Here is a 22,474-nt window from a genome sequence, read left to right as displayed (position 1 = left end):
TGAGAAGCCATGTTCTTTAAGTGGAACAGAAGTGTTAGTTGACCCAGAGATCCCAGAGAAAAGAATAGGTGTCCAACTAGAGCAACTAGAGCACATCTGGGTTGTAGTGGTCCAAGGAGGGAAACTGTAGGAGAGGTTGGAGCCCTTCAGTGGATTATGACTCAGTGTGAGACAATCCATGTAAGCATTTATTTATTTACTCCAAATATCTGTGACACAATCACATTATAGGTAGAAACATTGTTCATATGGATCCTGGTTATGGAGATTTCCTATGATTCTGGGGGCATAGCTTTGGGCATGAAGTCACTCAGGCTATGGTAAAGACAGCTCCTATTAGAAGAAGCTGCACTCTATGGGGAAAGTCTGAAACAGTGAACAAGAACAGGAGTCTATTCCACCACCAACATATGATATTTTGCTGGGAAACAAGACTGCTCTACTCAGCCTTGGGAACTTGCTAAGCCAGACTGGTAATAGGGAAAGAGCCCTGATTCTATGTCGGTTTATGGGAGGGCAGCACAACACTGACTGAGCTGTCTATAGGCTATGACCACTATGTACATATCCCACTCAACTTTTGTTTTTATGCCTCCAGAGTATCCTGGGGAATCATTATATTAAGCATTAAAAGGGAAAGTAAACACTGCAATGTACTATGTTTATATTGTGTAAACACAAATGGCTTGCATGTTTGCCAGTTTGTATTAGTGTGTCTGTGTGTATGTTTGTGTGTGCATACATACATGCATGCTTCCATTGACAGTACACTCATCTGATGACCTGGATAAGGAAGGATTCGAGGAAAGAATGCAGGACACTCTGAAGCAGAAATAACCGATCAACCAGGAAAGTGGCTTGGGAGGAACATTGTAGAAGCATTCTGATATTTTTGAGAGCAGTCAGGTAGGAACACAGACTGGCAGAAGCCAATTGGATTTCCTGTCCCTATATAACTATCCTTTTTGGATGGCTGAGCACTGACAAGGTTTTCACCATCAGTCACCTAAAGAACTGCCCAGAGTATTGTTCTGGTACAGTTTATGTGAATATTGTCGATGACACAATATGTATAATCCTCAGGATTTCTTTGTATTTTGTACTTCTTTCTTCCTGTTAACTCTCTGATAAGATCTGAGGACATTTTCTCTTCTGTCATCTCACAAATTGCATTACAATAACCATAGTCTTACAGGGGTGATGTTATGTATCTCCATCACAATAAACTTTACTGTTCCTTGTGTATGCTGTGAGCACATTCTCAGTGATTACAGGATCTGTGCAGTGAGAATGGATTTGAAGTGAGATGGCTTCTCTGTGTATTTGCAGATCAGTTGTTACAAATTGAACCTAGGCAGGTTCCTTCAGTGCTAACATAATCAGAACTTTCACCCCAATTCTGGGCATGTTCTCCAGAAGGAATCCACATGGTATTCTAGGTTGCTCATACCTCTGTTGAACACAGATTCAGACCCAGCTACAATGTTATTATTCAATATAATATACCTGGACCAGTGACAAAATATGACCATTTTTCTCTCAATTCCAGTACAGTACATAGTCCACAGTTCAAATTCTAGCAGTTTGAAAAGCTGAGATATAAATCCAAGCACAGGTACTCTATGACACTTGGGGATGCAGGGACTGACCTCAGCTGACAGACAGGTCATGCTGGATTGTCCAACTGAATAGAGCTGATGTAAAAGGGAGAGCTGAATTGACAACCCCTCACTAAACCTTTATTCCCTTGCTCTGCTAGGTCTGAAATTCTCCAGCAGAAACTCGAACATGACACAGACCAGGACAAGTTCTCCCTTGGAGAGAAGTGCTACAGGAGGAGAACTAAGTGTGCACAGCAAATACACCACTATTGCATCTCATCTGTAGTGTCCATAGCAATTGTGCACTGCATTTTCCTCCTTTATTTTAACTTCTTTGGATTGAATAGGCCTTACTTTCACCTCAGCTCTCTCCAGCAAGTGTGCACTTTTGGATGGACCCAGAGAAGTGCTGATGCACATCAATCAAGAGCTGCTGGTCATCCAGAAAGACTGCACGTGTAAATTGGTACTTGTCCTGATGGGTCATCCAGAAGAGTTTCATGGAGATCAATTCACAACATTGGAAAGACTATGAAACAAAGTCTGTAATATCATTTCTACTCAGTATTGGTAGGCTTTTTCCTTAATACCCCCACTCCAACAAAACAGACCTACTTCCACTCCTCTTGAAAATATTATTACCATCAGTAACTGCTTGTCTACTATGTCTCCAAGGCAAGCCACAGGCTATAAGTCTATTCTGCAAAAGGAGCAGCAAAAGATTGCTTAGCGCAATTCCTCTATTTAAAGTATGCTTGAGTTTTGATTATTTTGGTTTTTTGGTTTTCCTTCTATTCATTTGAAGTTTTGTTATTTATGGTTGTTGTTTTGTTCATTTGCTTTTCTATTTTGGTAAGAATATAGACTGTATATATTGACTACATGCATCTGGTTACTATCAATTAAATTGGATATATTCTGGTGAATAAAGGAGTAATCTCAAACTCTTCACTCTTAAGAACCTTCTTTATTGATCAACTACTTTAGTGTCAACATCTGAAGTCCCACAGCTGTCAGGGAGGGATGGATCTCTGAATTCTCATCAGGACTGGGCATCAAAATTGCTTCCCAGTTAGACGGAGATTCAAGGGCAATTACACAGTTCACTGTGTTTCCAACTCTGTGAATTTCAACTTCATCATACATACATTACCCACTGTGTATGCTTGCTGTCAAATATATAGTTACCTCTAAATTATACTCTGTGGTTGAGAGTGTTGAACAAATTAATGGGATAAACATTAATTTTTCTGTAACATCTCCCAGGACATATTAACATGGTATAAGGGAGTTTAAAGCAATCGGGAATCCTGCACCCAAATTCCATGGCGGAGAGTGCTGAACTTCCCACGAATGCAGATAATCCTGAGACCACAGGACAGAAAGCCACTTCTGCCCAGCTCTGCCCACATCTCTGGCACAATATTAATCTGCATGATGCCTCTGGAAAGAGGAATAGAGGAGCAGTCAGCGGCAGGAACCTGCTTGGTCCAGCCTGGGCCCAGTACCGACCCGGGCCCTGAGCATAGGGCCCTGAGCATATTTGAAGAAAACCAGAGGCATACAATTCTCTGTTTCCTTATTGTGGCTTTTGTTATTTGAAGCTCTAAACACCATTTTGTTGTTGTTGAATTTTAATTGGATATTTTTCATTTCGAATTCAAATGTTATTCCTTCCTTGTTTTCCAGAAATAAGTCTGAATACCATCGCCCTCCACCTCTTCTATAAATGTATTCCCTTCACCATCCATCCACTTTCCCAGCCTAGGCAGGACCAAGGGCTGCTCATTCCATTAGTGTCCAAGAAGACCATCCTCTGATACACATGCAGATGGGGCCATGGCACAGTCCCTGTATAGTGTTTGGGTAGAGGTTTAGTCTCTGGGAACTCTGCTTGGCAACCATGGTTGTTCTTATGGGGTTGCAAGTCCCTTCAACTCTTTCAATCTTTCTGTAATTCCTCCAACTGATGTCCAGTTCTCAGTTCAATGGTTTGCTGCTAGCATTCACCAGATATTTGACATGATCTGGCTGTGCCTCTCAGGAGACATCTATATCCAGTTCCTGTCAGCCTGCACCTCTTAGCTTCATCCACCTTATCTAGTTTGAAGGCTGTATATGTATAGGCCACATGTGGGGTAGATTCTGAATGGCCATTCCTCCAGGCTCTGTTCTAAACTTTGCCTCCCTATCCCTTCAATAGGGATTCTTCTTCTCCTTTAAAGGAAGGAGTGAAGCATCAGCATTTTGGTCATCCTCCCTGGATTTCATTTGGTCTGTGAATCTTGAGGAATTTGAGCATTTGGGCTAATATCCACTTATCAATGAGTGCATACCATGTGTGTGTTTCTGTGATTGGGTTAACTCACTCAGGATGATATGTTTTAGTTCGTTCTCTTTGCCTATGAATTTCATGAAGTCATTGTTTTTGAGATCTCTGTAGTACTCCATTGTGTAGATGAACCACACTTTCTGTTTCCATTCCTCTGTTGAAGGGCATCTGGGATCTTTTCATTTTCTGACTAGTATAAATAAGGCTGCTATGAACATGGTGGAGCATGTGCCCTGTTGTATGTTGGAGCATCTTTTGGGTATATGTGCAAGAGAGGTATAGCTGGGTCCTCAGCTAGTGCAATGTCTAATTTTCTGAGGAACCTCCAGACTGATATCCAGAATGGTTGTACCAGTCTGCAATCTCACCAACAATGGAGGAGTGTTCCTCTTTCTCACATCCGTGCAAGCGTCTTCTATAGCCTGAGTGTTTGATCTTAGCCATTCAGACTGGTGTGAGGTGGAATCTCAGGGTTGTTTGATTTGCATTTCCCACATAACTAAAGATGTTGAACATTTCTTTTGGTGCTTCTCAGCCACTCCATATTCCTCAGCTGTTAATTCTTGTTCAGGTCTGAACCGCAATTTTTAATAGGATTATTAGTATCCCTACAGTGCAGCGTCATGAGTTCTTTGTATATTTTGGATATTAGCCCTCTATCAGTTGTAGGATTAGTAAAGGTCTTTTCCCAATCTGTTGATTGGTGTTTTGTCCTAACCACAGTGTCCTTTGTCTTACCGAAGCTTTGTACCTTTATGAGATCCCATTTGTCTACTCTTGATCTTAGAGCATAAGCCATTCGTGTTTTGTTCAGGAAATTTTTTCCAGTGTCCATGTGTTCAAGATGCTTCCCCACTTTTGCTTCTCTTCGTTGGAGTGTATCTGGTTTGATGTAGAGGTCCTTGATCCACCTGGACTTAAGCTTTGTCCAGGGCAATAAGCAGGGGATGATTTGTCCTCTTCCATATGCTGACCTCCAGTGGAGCCAGCACCATTTGGTGAAAATGCTATCTTTTTTTCCACGTGATGGTTTTGTCTCCTTTGTCAAAAATCAAGTGACAATAGGTGTGTGGGTTCATTTCTGGGTCTGCAGTTCTATTCCACTGGTCTATCTGTCTGTCTCTGTACCAATACCATACAATTTTATCACTATTGCTCTGTAAACTGCTTGAGTTCAGGGATAGTGATTCCCCCTGAAGTCCTTTTATTGTTGTGGATAGTTTTAGCTATCCTGAGTTACTTGTTATTCCAAATGAATTTGCAAATTATTCCTTCTAACCCTATGAAGAAGTATATTGGAATTTTGATGGGGATTGCATTGAATCTGTAGGTCACTTTTGGAAAAATGGACATTTTTTACTCTCTTCATCCTGCCAACCCACGAGCATGGGAGATCTTTCCATTTTCTGAGATCTTCTTCATTTCTTTCTTCATATACATGAAGTTCTTTTCACACAGATCTTTCACTTGTTTGATAAATTCACACTGAGGTATTTTTATGTTATTTGGGACTATTATGAATGGTGTCATTTCCCGAATTTCTTTCTCAACTTGTTTATCTTTAGTGTAGAGGAAAGCTACTGATTTGTTTGAGTTAATTTTATACCCAGCCACTTTGCCGAAGTTGTTTATCAGTGTTAGGAGTTCTCTGGTGTAACTTTTTGGGTGTCTCAATTATACTGTCCTATCGTCCTCAATAATGATAATTTTCTTCTTCCTTTCCAATCTGTATCCCTTTGACCTCCTCTTTTTGTCTGATTGCTTTGGCTAATGCTGGGGACAACATACAATGACAGAGACTGCCAGCCGTAGTCCGGGATGGAGACATCTCAGAAGCCTGCAGCAGCTCCTTGTAAAGTAGGGTGGCTTCTGGAACCCTGAGTATCAGGAGACACATCCCTCCAGGGGCCCACCATGTGAAATAAGAGGCTGCCTACAGTAGTCCGGGATGGAGACATCTCAGTAGCCCACAGTAGCTCTTTGTAAAAACTGGTTGTTTCCATTTCCCTAACCTTATCACTGGACAAGGGCTGTATAGATTTCATTTGTGTGTGACTCCTATCGGTAGGCCTTGATGTGCACAATTATTGTATTATATCTGACTTTCCTACTTCTTTCTCCTTATGCTCTGGTGAATTCTGTGAAACTAGATGTTCCTTGATGTTATGATTTTAGACAATTGGAAATTGATGCATAGGGGCACAGCACAGCATAGCCCTAGAGGCCGAGTTGCATACTGTGTATTCTCATCTTGGAAAAAAATGTAATAACTGCACAATTGTAGTTCCAGATTAAGGTTTGACTTGCAAAGATAGCTTGAAGAAAATAAGAGAAAATGAATTAGAGACAACATTGGGACCCTAAGAAAGGAAAAAGTTATTGAAGTTAGGACATAAATTTTCCATAATATTTCAGACTGGTTCCTGGATATTGAAGTATAGAATATGTAAAATAATATACTAGTAAACTAAGTCAAGCTACTGGAACTCTTATGAGAGTCATTGTGTGCAAGGAACAGAAAGCTAGTGGAATTACTGTGCTAAGAATTATCTTGATTCTTTCTGGCCACTGCCTGGCAGTTTTGCCTATGTCGTTTATCATTAGAGCTTCACAGGAAAGTGCAGGTAGCTGACCTCGGAGCTTTGGTCTCTGAAGTATAAAAGTAAAGAGTTAAAGTTTAAATAACGATAAGTTTACAATTATTATTATTATATTGGCTATAGGTCTGGGTATAGGGGAAGCCTGAAACTTTGGAGAACAGTGTAATTCTTAGTTCTTGGTGAGATGTAGTCATTCTTTGCATTTGATTTGGCAATGATTATAAATGTCTTTTTCCTACCCGCTTTTGGATTATTAATAAAGGAGTGGGGCAAGAGAAAGGCTACGGAACATGCGAAGAGTAAATGAGAGAGAGCATCAGGGAGTGAATGAGAGAGTAAATGACAGAGCAAATGTAAGAACAAATGTGAGAGCAAATGAGAGAGCATGAGAAGAGCATGAGAAGAGTGAGTGGAGAGAGAATGTGAAGAGTGAATGAGGGAGCTAATGAGAGAGCGAGTCTGACAACAAATGTGAGAGCCAGGGAGAGAGCATGAGGAGAGCATGTGAGAATGAGTGAGGAGAGAATGTGAGGTGTGTGTGAAGATTGTGTGTGTGCATGACAGGAGAGTGCATGTAGTGTGTGTGAGATATGTGTGAGGTGTGTATGAAGACTGTGTGTGTGCGTGACAGGAGAGTGCATGTGCTGTGTGTGAGATATGTGTGAGGTGTGTATGAAGACTGTGTGTGTGCATGACAGGAGAGTGCATGTGGTGTGTGTGAGATATGTATGAGGTGTGTATGAAGACTGTGTGTGCGTGACAGGAGAGTGCATGTGGTGTGTGTGAGATATGTATGAGGTGTGTATGAAGACTGTGTGTGCGTGGAAGGATAATGAACAGACGTGTGCATGACGGTGGGCATGAAACCCCCCCCCATGAGTCTTAACTCAGTGCTGCAACAGGCTTGAACGAGCCCAGGCACGCCCAGATACCTAGGGCTGAGTCACCATTAAAACTAACAGAGCATAAAAGAAAAGGAATGCAGAACAGACCAGGAGTACCAGATCTGACTCACAGGCCACCTGGCAGGAAGAGATAAGCCCCCATCCCCTGACATCCAGGACGCCCCAAACCTCCAATGTGTGTAGCTTTACCTTATTACCTCATCATGTGAAATAGCCAATCATATGTGAACATGTCTATGTGCCTCGTTTGAATCCACCAATCCCCGTAACTGTGCATCTGCTTCTGTACGCCCGCTTCTGCTTCCCCAAACCTAATAAAAGCCCCATGCTGGAGCTGCTGGGCCCGCAAGTCCACCGAAGAGACTGTGTGCTCGCAGGTACCTGTGTTTTCCAATAAACCCTCTTGCTGATTGCATCCGAGTGGACTCGGCTCGGTCATTGGGCGCTTGGGTCTCCTCCTGAGGGAAAGGTCCTCTCCAGATATCTTTCATTTGGAGGCTCGTCCGGGATTCGGAGATCCTCTGCCCATAGATCACCGACCACCCACCGGGAGGTAAGCTGGCCGGCGTTTGTCTTGTCTGTCCTGTCTTGTCCTGTGAACAATTGATCAATAGGCTCAGATCTGGGGACTATCTGGGTGGGCCAGAGAAGGAGCTGACGAGCTCAGACTTCTCCCCCGCAGCCCTGGAAGACGTTCCAGGGGTGGTTGGAGGAGAGGGAGGTCTGGATCCGTGGCGCCTCCGTCCGTTTTCGGAGGGATCCGGACCCTTGATGACTCCGTCTGAATTTTATTGGAGTAGAGGATCCAAGGCCCTCGGAGACTCCGTCTGAATTTTTGGTTTCAGTTTGGTACCGAAGCCGCGAGGCGCGTCTGTCTGTTACTTTTTTGACTGTTGGAATTGTTTATCTTCTTTGTGACCTGACTGTGGTTTTCTGGACATGTTGGTGTCTGTTGTTTGTGTTCTGTTTTTGTGTTTGGTATCCCAGAAGCAGGTAAGGTTAAGCTGCAGTTTGGGCCAGGTACCGAAGGTACCAGACATCTGTGGAAATTGCTTATAGGATGCTTTGTCTTGGTCTTGTTTCTCTGGTTTGTTTTCTGTGAAAGTGTCGAGTGTCTTTTTGGCTTTTGTTTCGTGTTTGAATTTGGACTGACGACTGTATTTAAATCTTGGACTGATGACTGTGTTTGAAATCATGAAACTGTTTGCTTTCTTCGTCAAAGAGTTTTACTTGGTCAACTTGGTGCTTAAGTTAAAAATTGAAAATAATTTGCTTGAGAGAAATTGTTTTCTGCCAGGGAGTTTTGTCTCTCTCTCTTGAGCCTCCTCCCCAAGGAGAGATGCCCCAGGTTGGCGAGGGGGGGGGCGAAAAGCCCCTAAAATAGTTTCAAAAAAAACTACAACAAACTGTGAAAAACTTTGTTTTGCCCGTCAAAATTTAGAATTCAGACTTTGGCTGTGGCCAAGGTCAGGATTAATGTCTTCTTTTCCATGGGCCTTTAACCCAGTGAGACAGTTTGGTAAAGGGCTGCTACTGAGGTCCTGAAAGTCCCAGGTGAACCCATTACAATTCTTTTGTCAGCCACATGGTATCTAGCACCCAGGTTCTAACCATCTCTCCATCCTTTTGTTATTAGTTGTTACTAGAAGCCTAGTCATTTGGAGGCTGGTTCTCTTGAGAGGCAAAGCCACCAAGCCGACGCTGAAGAGAGATACTCCTTGAGGGAAAATCTAAGTTTAGAGAGATAGTCGATAACAGATCGGCTGCCTCTCTGCTCACCTTTCTGTTTCATAGACAAAGCTTGTGCTTATTTATACAGTGGCCTTTTTGTCCAAGAAAGGCCTCCTGGTTTAGCTGTGTGACTAAATGCTATTTGCCCTCTTCAGTGGACCTCTATTCTCAAGATTCTCTTCTTTCCCCACCATCCCATTTGAGATGCTTGTTAGTAACTGTTACAGATCTCCTTTATCACCGAGGAAAGACAGAATACTGCTAGAAGCCAGAAAGAATGTTCTAGACATTGGTGGAAGGCCCTCACTCTTGACTGACTTCAATACGCCTGAAGGTAGGGAGTGCTCCAGGTCTGCCGCCAGGCTCCAAGGGTGGGTCTCTGAGGGGCTGGAAAACGCCCCACCAATCTGGCTAAGATAAAAAAACGATATGAAGAGAAAGTTACAGAAATTTGAAGGGTTAAGCTAAGTTGCTGAGAGTTAGTATAAGTTACAGAGAAAGTAAGGTTGAACAAACAGACAAAAAAGAATAGGAAATTAGAGAGCTAAAGAGAGATAAAAGACAAGAGAGGAACATGTACTGGCCACAGTAATTAGGGAACCTAGGAAGACAGTACCTGGCAACAGAAGAGAATTCCTGGCTAAAAGTCAGTGTGCCTGATGCAAAGAAAAAGGACCCTGGGTCAAGGTCTGCCCCAGGAAGAACAAGAGGGGCCTCTCCAGTGGCTCTTAGGCAAGCCTCTTGGTCCTAGAGTGCTGGCTATGCAAAAAGATAGAAGGAAAGTCTGTCCAGTTGTTGTGTGAATGCGGGGGGCCTAACACTCTGTGCTCCTACGTCCAAATGGACTAGTGTCCAGCGAAAGACCGTGGCTACAGGGGGCTACTGGCAACAAACAATACTTGTGGACTGCTCAGTTTTGTAGGTATTTCCAATAAAAAGCAAACAAACAAACAAACAAACAGCCTTATTACAGTTGCAGCAGGTGCAGGAGAGAAAGCTGGGAGATATCCTGTGCTGCTGTCCTCATGCTGTGATTCTGCAGCAACAACTTCCTTGGGAATAGGAACCTGTATGCAGTGGGATCCCTGCTGGGCCTGTCATCTCAAAAATAGGGGCTTCCCTAATCCAAAACTTTGGAATCCAGTTTACTTCAGGCCAGGAATGAAGTCAACCATCATTAGGGAAAGAGCAATGGGAAAATTACATAGGAAAAAATATGTGCCTTAATCAGAAAAGATCCTCAACTTCTAAGGCCACCACAATCTCCACCCCTTTCTTATGAGCTAGGCATAGTGATCTTGTACAACTCCAGATGGTAGGAAAAGGCAGAGTTCTTCCCAGAAAAGATCATACATGATTTTCACCCTGACATCTGTGAGGTGAGGTGGCATCATTTCACAGAGTCAGCACACCCGGGATAAGGACACAGAAGCCACAGATGACAATGCCACATGGACTCCCTCCTGAACTTATGGACCCATTAAAATTGAGGTTTAGCCTAACCTTAGGCTATTCCACTCGCTGCCCATCCAGCTGATTTTTGTTTGCTCTGAGTAAAAGATCAGAGTGTAGCCCCAAATATCCTCATGATTGGACTTGGAAATTCAGGAAGAATGATATTGGAGAAGGGATGGCTATGTGGTTACAATGTGGTAACTAGGTTCTGACCAGGAACCTCGTCCTTAGCCAATGGGGACTTTAAGGCCGGGCCTCCTGCTTGTTCCAGTGCAGGCTAAGACTTCAGGGTCAGGCCAGCTCCTGACCCCCACACAGGGCTGCCTGCATACCCTTGTGACTGCATTAGAGCCAGAGTGCTCTCCACCCTATCCCCTTCTCTCCTGTTTGTCACAGCCATGGTCCCCAAGAGCACTTGTCAAACACCTTTATACATCTATCTCAATCTCAAAGTCAGGTTCCCAGAGAATCAATCCCTATAGCTGACCATGAATGAGGATTCACTGTGTGTGTGTGTGTGTGTATATATAATGTTTTAGAACACAGAATGGGGATTCTTGGTGAAAGCTTCATGGACATGTATGTTTGCTAGATCTCTTTGCACTGGGATCTTTCCACATGACTTAGATATCCGTGCCATGAGTTCATTACCCATCCCCTTTCCATTTCAGTTTCTTTTTTCTTGTGGATGCTAATGCTGTTTGACATAAGATCCAAGGATGAACTTCCATACTGGGCTATGGTTTCAGACTTGATTTGCAGCCATGTGGCCATTGGGTTGCTTCCATTTGATCTTAGAGGTTGATTAATCTTTCCAACAATGCTTCCAGTACTTGATAGGATTGTGCTACATGCTGTCAGAGCAGAGTTATACAGAATTTATATGCTGGCCTTCCTCTGACAGTGCTTACCTTTGCCAAGTCCTCAAACAGGGCAGCGCTTGGAAAAAAACACTGCAGGCAAAGAAATCATATATGTGGGTCTACCCCTGGCTCCTTGAGAAATGAAAGAGGAATATGTCTTGGCTTACTGGAAGTCTTATCCCAAGACTAGGGAAGGGGACTCCAGAGAGCACTAAGCCTTCTCCTCATCCATCATAGTCTGTATAGCCTGTGGCTTTCATTTGGTCGGTGTGGTGACCTTAAAATGTTCTAGGCATTTCTGCCATGTTCTGTCTCTATACCGAGACATGACCTCAGGTGTACAGTCACATTGGAAACATAAAAAGCCTTGCATCTGAATTGTGAAATTCAATGTGTGTTATATTTAAAATACCACAATAAATGTGTGACCATTGCTACAGTAAATATTATTAGGGGGTTTCTAACCTACCATAGAACATTTAGTTCCCAAATAAAAGACACAAAACTTTTAGATTTAGAATAAGCCTTAAAGTATTAGAGCTGGGCAGAAATCAACCCTCTGTGCTATTTTTTCTGCTTCCCTGTCCATAACCCCGAGGTATTGCTTGCCATGCTCTGCCTGGGTCACTCCTGTTCTGACAGGCTGGCCCTCATGGCAATACACTCACGATCCACCTACCCTATGGGGTGCTGTCTCCTTCCTTCTCCTCCATGTCCTTTCCCTCTCCTCGTGGACCCTGCCTGAGTCCCCAGGCCCAGGGCAACTTTGCTCTGTCCCCTCTCTTCTGCCCAGCCCTTGTTGTAGGGATTTTATTAACCAATCAGGGATAACTTGGGGGCAAAAAAAAATCTGGTATACATGAGGATCTCCTTGTCTTGGAGCAACAGGACCTTAGGGTACAGAATTTAGCATTTGAATATACAGCAGCACAGACCTGCCCATTGTAGGTTGATCTACTTTGTAGTTGGACTCAAAGCTTGGCTCTCACACCCGTTAGATGTTCAACTGTGGAGAAGTTATTTTACCTTGTGTGACTCAATTCCCTTATCTGCACAGTGAGGATGATAACGAGTGTTAATTCACAGAGTTGTCTTGGGGACTGATGAGTTAATATATCTAGTATTTAAACATTTAACACCATCTACTTTGCATAATTAATAAAAGTCTGTGGAAAGGGCAAAGTAATAAAGCCAGAAGAACATTTGATTTGGAAATGGGGCCATACAACTACATCTAATAACAAATTGAGTATCAGGGAATGGTGGAAGACTAAGGGCAGAGAATTGGGAAATCAAGGCCAGCCTGGGCTACATAATAAGATCGTATCTCAAAATATCAAGACAAGTCATGTTCGTAGGAATAATAAATCAAGAAATAGCCATTGTAAAGAATTTACAAAAAGCAAAGCAGTGGAGCAGAGTGGATGCTGTGTGTCAAATCCCTCTGCTGTCCATCTCTGGGACCAAGTATGCATCAGATCAGTGATGGGAATGGGGTGCTGAAAGCCTGGAGCAAAGGGATGTTGGCTGCATGGCCACTATTGAACAGCACTAAAGCAGGACTAAATGCCAAAAAAAAAAAATACGATATGCAAACCATGTAAATTTTAATGTCCTCCAGAAAGGCAAAACCACAATAATTTTACTGTTTGTCAAGCTGCTTGTGTCACCAAACTTCTAATATTGGTAAGGATGTGAAAAACTCTTCTGAGAGTGTTTGCAGTTATGTAAAATGGTATGCAACAGTATTGACCTTTCTGGCCATTATGTTCAACTTATTTTTCTCTTAATCATTCTTGAAAATCATGGATGTAGTGTGGAAAATTGATTTTACATGCAGTATAGCAAAAAAGCCCAGTCTAGATAGGTAAGCAGTTATGTTTCTCCATCATCTGATTTCTTAAAACATCTAGATTTTAGGAATTTGGTGTTGTGTTTTCCAAAGATACATCTTATAACATACAGATAACATCATAATAGAATAAAGGAATCATTTGATTTAGCACCAAATTCCATAAAGCAATGACTACTGCACAGCTCTCTTGATCATATGAATTACAGAAATTATATTTCACTTTTTTAAAGAAATAACGAAAGTACTTAAGGTTGAAAAAAGCCCATTGGAAAAGGTCCCTGTGGTGTTTCTCTTTGGTTTCTTGTGCTCTTTCTAGAGGACAACTTTAAGAAGTCAGGGCGGTCAGGTGGTCAGTGTGGTCAGGCAGTCATGAGCAGATGGTTAAGCAATGTGCTAGTGCCCCATAGGCCAGTGAGCCCAGCTGAAGAGGATAGGCTAGGCAGTGAGCCTGACTGAAGAGCAGAGGCTAGCCAGTGAACCTGAGTGAAGAGCAGAGGCTAGACAGTGAGCCTGACTGAAGAGCACAGGCTAGACAGTGAGCCTGACTGATGAGCAGAGGCTAGCCAGTGAGCCTGACTGAAGAGCACAGGCTAGACAGTGAGCCTGACTAAAGACCACAGGCTAGACAGTGAGCCCGACTGAAGAGCACAGGCTAGCCAGTGAGCCTGACTGAAGAGCAGAGGCTAGCCAGTGAGCCTGACTGAAGAGCACAGGCTAGCCAGTGAGCCTGACTGAAGAGTAGAGGCTAGCCAGTGAGCCAGGCTGAAGAGCAGAGGCTAGTCAGTGAGCCAGTTTGAAGAGCAGAGGCTAGACAGTGAGCCTGACTGAAGAGCAGAGGCTAGACAGTGAGCCAGGTTGAGGAGCAGAGGCTAGCCAGTGAGCCATGTTGAAGAGCAGAGGGTACCAGTGAGCCCAGCTGAAGAGCAGAGGCTAGCCAGTGAGCCAGGCTGAAGAGCAGAGGCTAGCCAGTGAGCCTGACTGAAGACCAGAGGCTAACCAGTGAGCCTGACTGACGAGCAGAGGCTAGCCAGTGAGCCAGGCTGAAGAGCAGAGGCTAGCCAGTGAGCCTGACTGAAGAACAGAGGCTAGCCAGTGAGCCAGGCTGAAGAGCAAAGGCTAGCCAGTGAGCCTGATTGAAGAGCACAGACTAGCCAGTGAGCCTGACTGAAGAGCACAAGCTAGCCAGTGAGCCAGGCTGAAGGCTGAAGAGCAGTGATTTTAACGTTTATTTCTAAGTTCTTCAGTTTTCCTAAAAGACAAAAGTTTGCCTCCATAAAGTTTGCCTTAAAAGGTTCTCCTTGCTCTCTTCTTCTTATCTCCTTTCTTCTTGCTCTTATGACCCAATAATTTCCTTACTCTCAATGCCTTACTCTCAACGCTATGCCTTTACTTCTAAGTTCTTCTTGAGCTCTGTTCTGTTCAGTTCAGTTCTGTCTAAAAAGCTTTCTCTCTCTTTGTCCTCAGCATTTGTATATCTTTCTGAACACAGCATCACATGGTGAAAAGTTCACCACAGTTCGCACAGGAATTCAAATCATAAGTTGGATAATCAGTTTACAACAGAGAATGTTTACATGCATATCCATCAAGAGTAATCAATCAGGATAAACCATCACCATCTGTCACTAGCTCTGCACATTCATGGAGAGTTAAAAGCTGTAATTTTTATGAGAAAAGAATAAGTGAAATTACCTATAGGCAAATCCAGTCAATTATTTACATTCAGTCCTTGCACCTATAGTAAATCATTCATTCCCTTTTTATGAACTTTGGTTAATTGGTTTATACCCTCTTAGGATGGGCTCTAATTTGTAGATCCTGCTTGGTATTGCAGAAGCAATTCACTCATGACACTTTAAGAATGGCAGAGTTCTCAATGCAATTTTGATTACCAGAGAAAACATAATAGCAGTCCCATTATAAGGGAGCTTAAAATTACTAATCTAATTTTAGGAATTTTTATAGAACCATCATTAGGAATTAAGACATCATCTATTTGTCTATACATAATCACTTCAATACAATACATCTTCGTTACTCCGTGGTGATCTGCTCAAAAGAGTGGGGTAAAGAGCATGACAAATACAGAGGCAGATGCTTGCAGTCAACCATTTAGCTGAGATCAGGGTCCCCAATGGGGGAGTAAGAGAAAGGATTGAGGGAGCTGAAAGGGTTTACAACCCCTTAAGAACAACAATAAGAAACCCCCAGAGCTCCCAGAGCCGAAACCACCATCCAAAGAGTACACATGGACAGACCCATGGCTACAGCTGCATATGTAGAAGAGGATGGCCTTCTTGGGCCCAAATGGGAGGAGAAGCCCTTAGTCTTGTCAAGGCTTGATGCCCCAGTGTAGGGAAACCAGAACAGGGAGGCAGGAAGTCCTGGGTGGTTGGGTGGGTGGTAACAACCTCATAGTAGAAGGGGGAGGGGGTTTTATAAACGGCTTTATGGATGGGAAAACAGGAAAAGGGATAGCATTTGAAATGTAACAAAAGCCCTCTCTGGGAATGGACAGCGGGTAAGGTGCTCTGAGCCCCTACTTCCTGGCTGCCTCCCTTTGATCCCGACTCTGGTGCCAGGTGTCAGCCTGGGACTCTCCATAGGATAATGCTAGCACTGGTCCTGGCATTCAGGGCCAAGAGCATGATGAGCAAGGAGCACATGGTTTGTCCCGATTCAGAGCAGGGAGAGTGGCTACCAGAGAACAAGGACAGCTTCCTGTACGATCATGAGGAATTCCTGGGCAAGGAGGACTCCAAGACCTTTGATAGCTAAGCCTGTACAAGAGCAGGAGAGCCTGGGGAAAATTGTTGATCCAATTGACAGTGATGGAGGTGGCCTTCTTACTACTGAAGACCTGAAAGTTTGGATCAAACAGGTACAGAAAAGATACATCAACCATAATGTGGCTAAACTCTGGAAGGATTATGATAGGGACATATACGAAAAGATCTCATGGAAAGAATACAAGCAGGCCACCTATGGCTACTACCTGGTTAACGTTGCTGAATTCCAAGATGGCTCTGATCATCACAACTTTAAAAAGTTGCCTCCACGAGATGAGAGGAGGCTTAAGGTCTTGACGGTGACCTGACAGCTACTCAGGACCAGTTCATTGCTTTTCTACACTAAGAGGATTTAGAACATATGAAGGAGATTGTAGTTCTGGAAACCCTGGAGGATATTGACAAGAACGGGGATGGTTTTGTGGACCAGGATGAGTACATTGTGGACATCTTTTGCTCACGAGGACAATCGCCCTGAGACAGACAGGGTTTTTTGTCTGGGGAACAGTTCAATGATTTCCCAGATCTGAACACGGATGGGAAGCTGGACTAGGATGAGATTAGCCACTGGATCCTCCCCCAGGACTATGACCATGCACAGGCTGAGGCCCGGCATCTGGTGTATGAGTCAGATAAAAACAAGGATGAGATGCTGACCAAAGAGGAGATTTTAGACAAACATGTTTGTGGGAAGCCATGCCACCAATTACAGGGAAGATATTATCAAAAATCATGATGATCTTTGAAAGAAACACATCCTCATGTGGCCAACAGTCATAGGCTTTCTACGGATGTTCTGGGTGATTGCTATATTTGTCAAGTATATAGCAGTTGTGTCCCTAAACAATGAGAAACATTTCTAAAGCTCAAAAAGATCATACATTGCACCACAAACAATAATAGTAGGAGATTTAGACACTACACTTCATCAATGGACAGATCAGGGAAACAGAAATTAAACAGAGACACAGAAAGACTAACAGAAGTTATGAAACAAATGAATTTAACATATTTATAGAACATTCCACCCTAAAACCAAAGAATATACCTTCTTCTCAGCATCCCATGGAACCTTCTCCAAAAGTGACCATATAATCGGTCACAAAACAGGCCTCAACAGATACAGGAAGATAGAAATAATCCCATGCATCCTATCAAAAAACCACGGACTAAGGCTGCTGATCAATAACAACAAGTAGGACAGAAAGCCCACATATACATGGAAGTTGAAGTCAATGACAACTTGGTCATTGGAGACATAAGAAAGAAATTAAAGACTTCTTAGAATTTAATGAAAATGAAGATACAACATACCCAGACTTATGGGACACAATGAAAGCAGCGCTAAGAGGAAAACTCATAGCTCTGTATGCCTGCAAAAAGAAACAAAAGAGAGCATATGTCAGCAGCTTGACAGCACACATAAAAGCTCTAGAAAAAATTAAATAAATCAACAAGATACATAAACGCTTAACCATACTAACCAGAGGTCACAGAGACTGTATCCAAATTAATAAAATCAGAAATAAAACGGAGATGTAACAACAAAATCTGAAGAAATTAAAAAGATTATCAGATCCTACTACAAAAACATATATTCAACAAAACTGGAAAATGTGGAGGAAATGGACAATTTTCTGTACAGATACCAGGTACCACAGTTAAATCAGGAACAAATAAACCATTGAAACAAACCCATAACTCATAAAGACATAGAAACTGCTATTAAACATCTCCCATCCAAAAAGAGCCCAGGACCACATGGATTTAGTGCAGAATTCTATCAGACCTTCGTAGATGACTTCATACCAATACTGTCCAAACTATTCCGCAAAATAGAAACAGACAGAGTACTACCAAATTCCTTCTATGAAGCCACAATTACTCTTATACCTAAACCACACTAAGATACAACAAAGATAGAGAAATTCAGACCTATTTGATTTATGAATATTGATCAAAAATGCTCAATAAAATTCTGGCAAACTGAATCCAAGAACACATCCAAACAATCATCCATTATGATCAAGTAGGCCTCATGGCAAAGATGCAGGGCTGGTTTAATATACGGAAGTCCATCAATGAAATTCATCATATAAACAAAGTCAAAACCACATGATAATTTCATTAGATGTTGAGAAATCATTTGACAAAATTCATTACCCTTTCATTAATAAAGTCCTGGAAAGATCAGGAATTCAAGGCCTAAATCTAAATATAGGAAAAGGCAAAATACATCAAACCAGTAGATAACATCAAACTAAACTGAGAAAATTGAAAGAATCCCACTAAAATCAGGGAATAGACAAGGCTGCCCACTCTTTCCCTACTTTTTCAATATGGTACTTAAAGTCCTAGTCATAGCAATCAAACAATAAAGTAGGTCATTGAAAAAATTAGAAGGGATGAAGTCAAAATACTAATATTTGGAGGTGATATGATAGTCTACTTAAGCAACATCAAAATTCCACCAGAGAACTACTTAACCTGATCAACAACTTCAGCAAACTGTCCGAGTATAAAATTAACTCAAACAATTCAGTAGTCTTCCTCTACTCAAAGGGTAAACAGGCTGAGAAAGAAATTAGGGAAATGACACCCTCACAATAGTCCCAAATAATATAAAATAACTTGCTGTTACTTGAACTAAGCAAATAAAAAATCTGTATGACAAGAACTTCAAATCTCTGAGGAAAGAAATTGAAGAAGATCTCAGAAGATGGAAAGATCTCTGATGCTCATAGATTGGCAGGATGATTATGGTAAAAAATGGCCATTTTGCAAAAAGCAATCTACGGATTCAATTCCATCACCAATAATATTCCTACTCAATACTTTATAAAGGTAGAAAGTGCAATTTGCAGTCAGTTGGTATAACATAACACCCAGGATAGCAAAACTATACTCAAAAATAAAAGAACTTCTGGGGGAATCACCATCTCTGACCTCAAGCAATATTACAGAGCAATAGTTTGTATGGTATTGGCATACAGACAGGCAGATAAGTGGAACGTAATTGAAGACACAGAAATGAACCCACACACCTATGGTCATTTGATCTTTGACAAAGGAGTTAAAACATCCAATGGAAGAAAGAGAGCATTTTTAAGAAATGGAGCTGGTTCAACTGGAGGTCAGCATGTAGAAGAATGCAAGTTGACCCATTCTTATTACCCTGTACAAAGCTTAAGTCCAAGTGGATCAAGGACCTCCACATCAAACCAGATACAATAAAAGTAATAAATAAAAAGTAGGGAAGAGTCTCGAAGACATAAGAACTAAGGAAAATTTCCTTAGTTCCTCCAGTTCCTTTAGACACTCCTCTTGCTTACTGATGACATTTTGGGATGATGCCTTCCTACCAAAACCTGTAGACAGATAAACCCAAGTGAATTTGCATATTTGAACCAATGGGAAGAATAGATCATTCTGAATCCGAAAAGGAGGTTGAGGAAGGGGAAATGGTAGAGACTGGGTGAATCCCTGAAAGAGCAGAAAAGCTTTCTTAAAGGTTGATTCTTAAGCTATGTCCCTCTTCCCAACCTCTAATGCCATACACGTGCCACACTCACTATTACACAACCCCCGGCACTGAAAGTTATAATGTGACTGAGACATAAACATCTGCGACATTGTTATCTCATATCAGATGTGGTGCAGATAATCCTGGAGTTCATAATGACTTCATAATGCTTAGCACCATCAAGCTCTAACCAAGTGTGGTCCAGCCCAAAGTGTCTGAGTACTCAATTCATGACTAGGGGTGCATCCTTCTTTGTTCATGCCATCAGAGACTTATGTAACCTACAGTAATCTAGAGGATGAAGTGCTTCAACTCCCAACCATGGATGGTCACATTGTTAATCTCACAGTGCCTCCTCCTGCCAATCATTGACACTCACAGTTAAAAAGCTTCAAGAAAAGACACTGAAGTCTTACAACTTTATGGCTTTCTCTCAAATTAAAGATCAGGAACTCCTGACTCTTGGTTTGCCTTTGAGAAATCCCAAGGCTCCTGCTTGTAAGGCCTAGTCTTAGAAAGCACATCTCAAACCTACCTCCTTGAGGATGTTCCCCAACTCTGCCCAGGACTCACCAAGCCTTCTCCAGAATGATTTCCTCCTTCCTGTTTCACTAGAGAGGGGGTCAGCTTCCCTCTGACCTGGTGTGGTCTCTCCTTGATCAACACTTTCCTTCCGAAATAGCCTGAGCAGCTGGCGAAACATGCCTGCTTGTGTACCCAAAGGGAACTGAAGGAATATCCCAAAGGCAGTTGGTGTCACCACAACACTGGTGACATCACAGAAGATTCTAGGGATCTCTTAGATACAATAGAGTGTCCAGTGAACGTCTTACTGGTGATGTCACTGGAAAATTCTATGGCCTACCTACTAACCAGCTCTCCCCACAGGAACTCAAATTTGAAATCCAGAAGTGTCAATTCGAGAGGGATGAACTTTATCAAATCCTGGATCTTTATATCTATGATGAGTGGGACCACAGGTAGTCATTATGCCCAGTAACCTGTTAACTGTCTTGCACTCTCTCTCTGCTACCTCAAGATTTCCTCATAGCACAAGAAAGTTTCACCTCTCATCCTGGATTTTAAGGAGATTTGGCAGGCATTTGCTTGTGAGATAAGCTAGGTGCTGTGTGTTTAGGGTCAACCTCTTTTGTACTTGACCCTGAGCCTCTTGGATTAGCATTGGTTCTGTCAACAGCTAGAAGGACCTTGTCACACTTGCTGCAACTGTGTTTGTGAATGAAATGCCTGCACGGATTCACTCTTTCCTCTGAATTTGTTCATTATACACTGATTCTATGGCACCTCCATGCATGTAGCTGGCATTCTAAATGTGTTTGGATATGGGTTGCTATGTATGTATGTGGAAGTACATGTGGTGTTTTACTCAGGATCAGGACATCTGGGACCTTTGATGGGGTCTGAGGATTTGTTTGATCAACACTTTGCAGGTAGTGATAGTGATGAGTACGTGGAGGCCCACACTGATCAACAGAGCACTTTGCTCCTTCTGTATACGTTGGTGGCACCCAGGACCCTCCCGAGGGGAGGAGGTGCTATAAATCCTCTTCCCTGTCAAACTTAGTTATGCCCTCTGGGAATAGACCACTGTGATGCTGTGTAAGAGGCCATTGTGAGGGCTGGAGAGATGGCTCAGTGGGTAAGAGCACCAAGTGTTCTTCCAGAGGTCCTGAGTTCAAATGCCTGCAACCACATGGTGGCTCACAACCATCTGTAATGAGTACTGATGCCCTCTTCTGGTGTGTTTGAAGACAGATGCATTGTCTCACATATAAATAAATAAATCTTACAAAAGATTGTCATCTACTGCAGTTTCTATGTGGACAGGGCACAGTTAAAGGGCTTAAAGATCAAGTACATTGTCCGTCTTTAAAGATCAAGTGTATCTCCTAACTTTCAAACCAAGAAATGTAGTGTCTTTTTTGCTGCTTGTGTAGCTTTTAGTGATGTATCTTTTCTCCTAGTACGTCCTTTGTTTCCATAATAGTTGTTTTCAAGTATATATGATTAGCGCTCCTATTTGCATAGCTATTCAATATTTTCATTGGTTAAATATTTGTGGTGAATTTACATTGTGATATCAGTAAAATGCTATGTGTAAATTTTAGAGAATATACCGGTTTGGGTAATTTTAATAACCTTTGCCCTCAAGTGGTGGCCTGTTTTCACATTGAAAAGACTGGAATTCATTACCATCCATAGCAGGATTGATAGGGAAGCACAATGGACAGGGACAGTGTTGTTCCCTTTGACAGTTGTGGGAGCCAAGAAAGAAGTGTGACTTGCTTTTTGTGATTTACAAAATCAAGACTCAGTATCATTACTATAGAAGCCCATGGAAAAATGATGAAGTTTTCAGAAATCACCAGCTGAAGAAATGGTGGTTTTGCTTATATTGAATTCTGAGCTTCAAAGTTATGTTTCATTTTTCTTTATTCCTTAATGAGGCTTTTTATTAAGTTTTTTATTCACCATTACACACTTAGATGCACAGTGCTAGGATCATAGTAGGTGCTCATTAAATCATTGACCATCGGGGAGGAGGAATGATAAGAAAATATGTATTTTCTGTAAGTTCTGTTAGTTTCGGGAACAGGGGTTTTCGGTTTACCAGTCATACCTTGGTATCTTGTCCCACATAAGACAACTTGACAGAACCTCCTTTCTGGCCATTATGTTCAACTTATTTTTCTCTTAATCATTCTTGAAAATCATGGAAGTAGTGTGGAAAATTGATTGTATCTGCAGTATAGCAAAAAAGCCCAGTCTAGATAGGTAAGCAGTTATGTTTCTCCATGA

The 22,474-nt window shown here is 42.2% G+C and overlaps 2 protein-coding genes and 1 long non-coding RNA gene across 4 annotated transcripts in view; all 3 read left to right on the top strand.

Annotated features, from left to right (window-relative positions):
• The window catches only part of LOC148003419 (disks large homolog 5-like), a 169,718-nt gene extending 167,173 nt beyond the window's left edge, over nucleotides 1-2,545 (top strand). For both annotated transcript variants that reach the window (XM_087568610.1, XM_087568609.1), the window contains one exon: nucleotides 1,760-2,545. In XM_087568610.1, the coding sequence (XP_087424736.1) occupies nucleotides 1,760-1,765 (6 nt within the window). In that variant the 3' untranslated portion in view covers nucleotides 1,766-2,545. The remainder of the gene's footprint in view (nucleotides 1-1,759) is intronic.
• Nucleotides 1-2,545, top strand: part of LOC148003420 (uncharacterized) — a 59,967-nt gene extending 57,422 nt beyond the window's left edge. The window contains exon 7 of the long non-coding RNA XR_015629353.1: nucleotides 2,130-2,545. This is a non-coding gene — a long non-coding RNA (uncharacterized LOC148003420). The remainder of the gene's footprint in view (nucleotides 1-2,129) is intronic.
• Nucleotides 1-22,474, top strand: part of LOC148003418 (disks large homolog 5-like) — a 56,783-nt gene that overhangs the window by 16,084 nt on the left and 18,225 nt on the right. The window lies entirely within an intron of this gene.

The sequence above is a fragment of the Rattus norvegicus genome, chromosome 9 (assembly GCF_021556685.1).
Source record: "Rattus norvegicus strain SHRSP/BbbUtx chromosome 9, alternate assembly SHRSP_T2T, whole genome shotgun sequence".
In the NCBI taxonomy this organism is placed as follows: Eukaryota; Metazoa; Chordata; class Mammalia; order Rodentia; family Muridae; genus Rattus; species Rattus norvegicus.
Note: the sequence above shows the minus strand (reverse complement) of the source record. Positions and strands in the feature narration are given on the sequence as shown.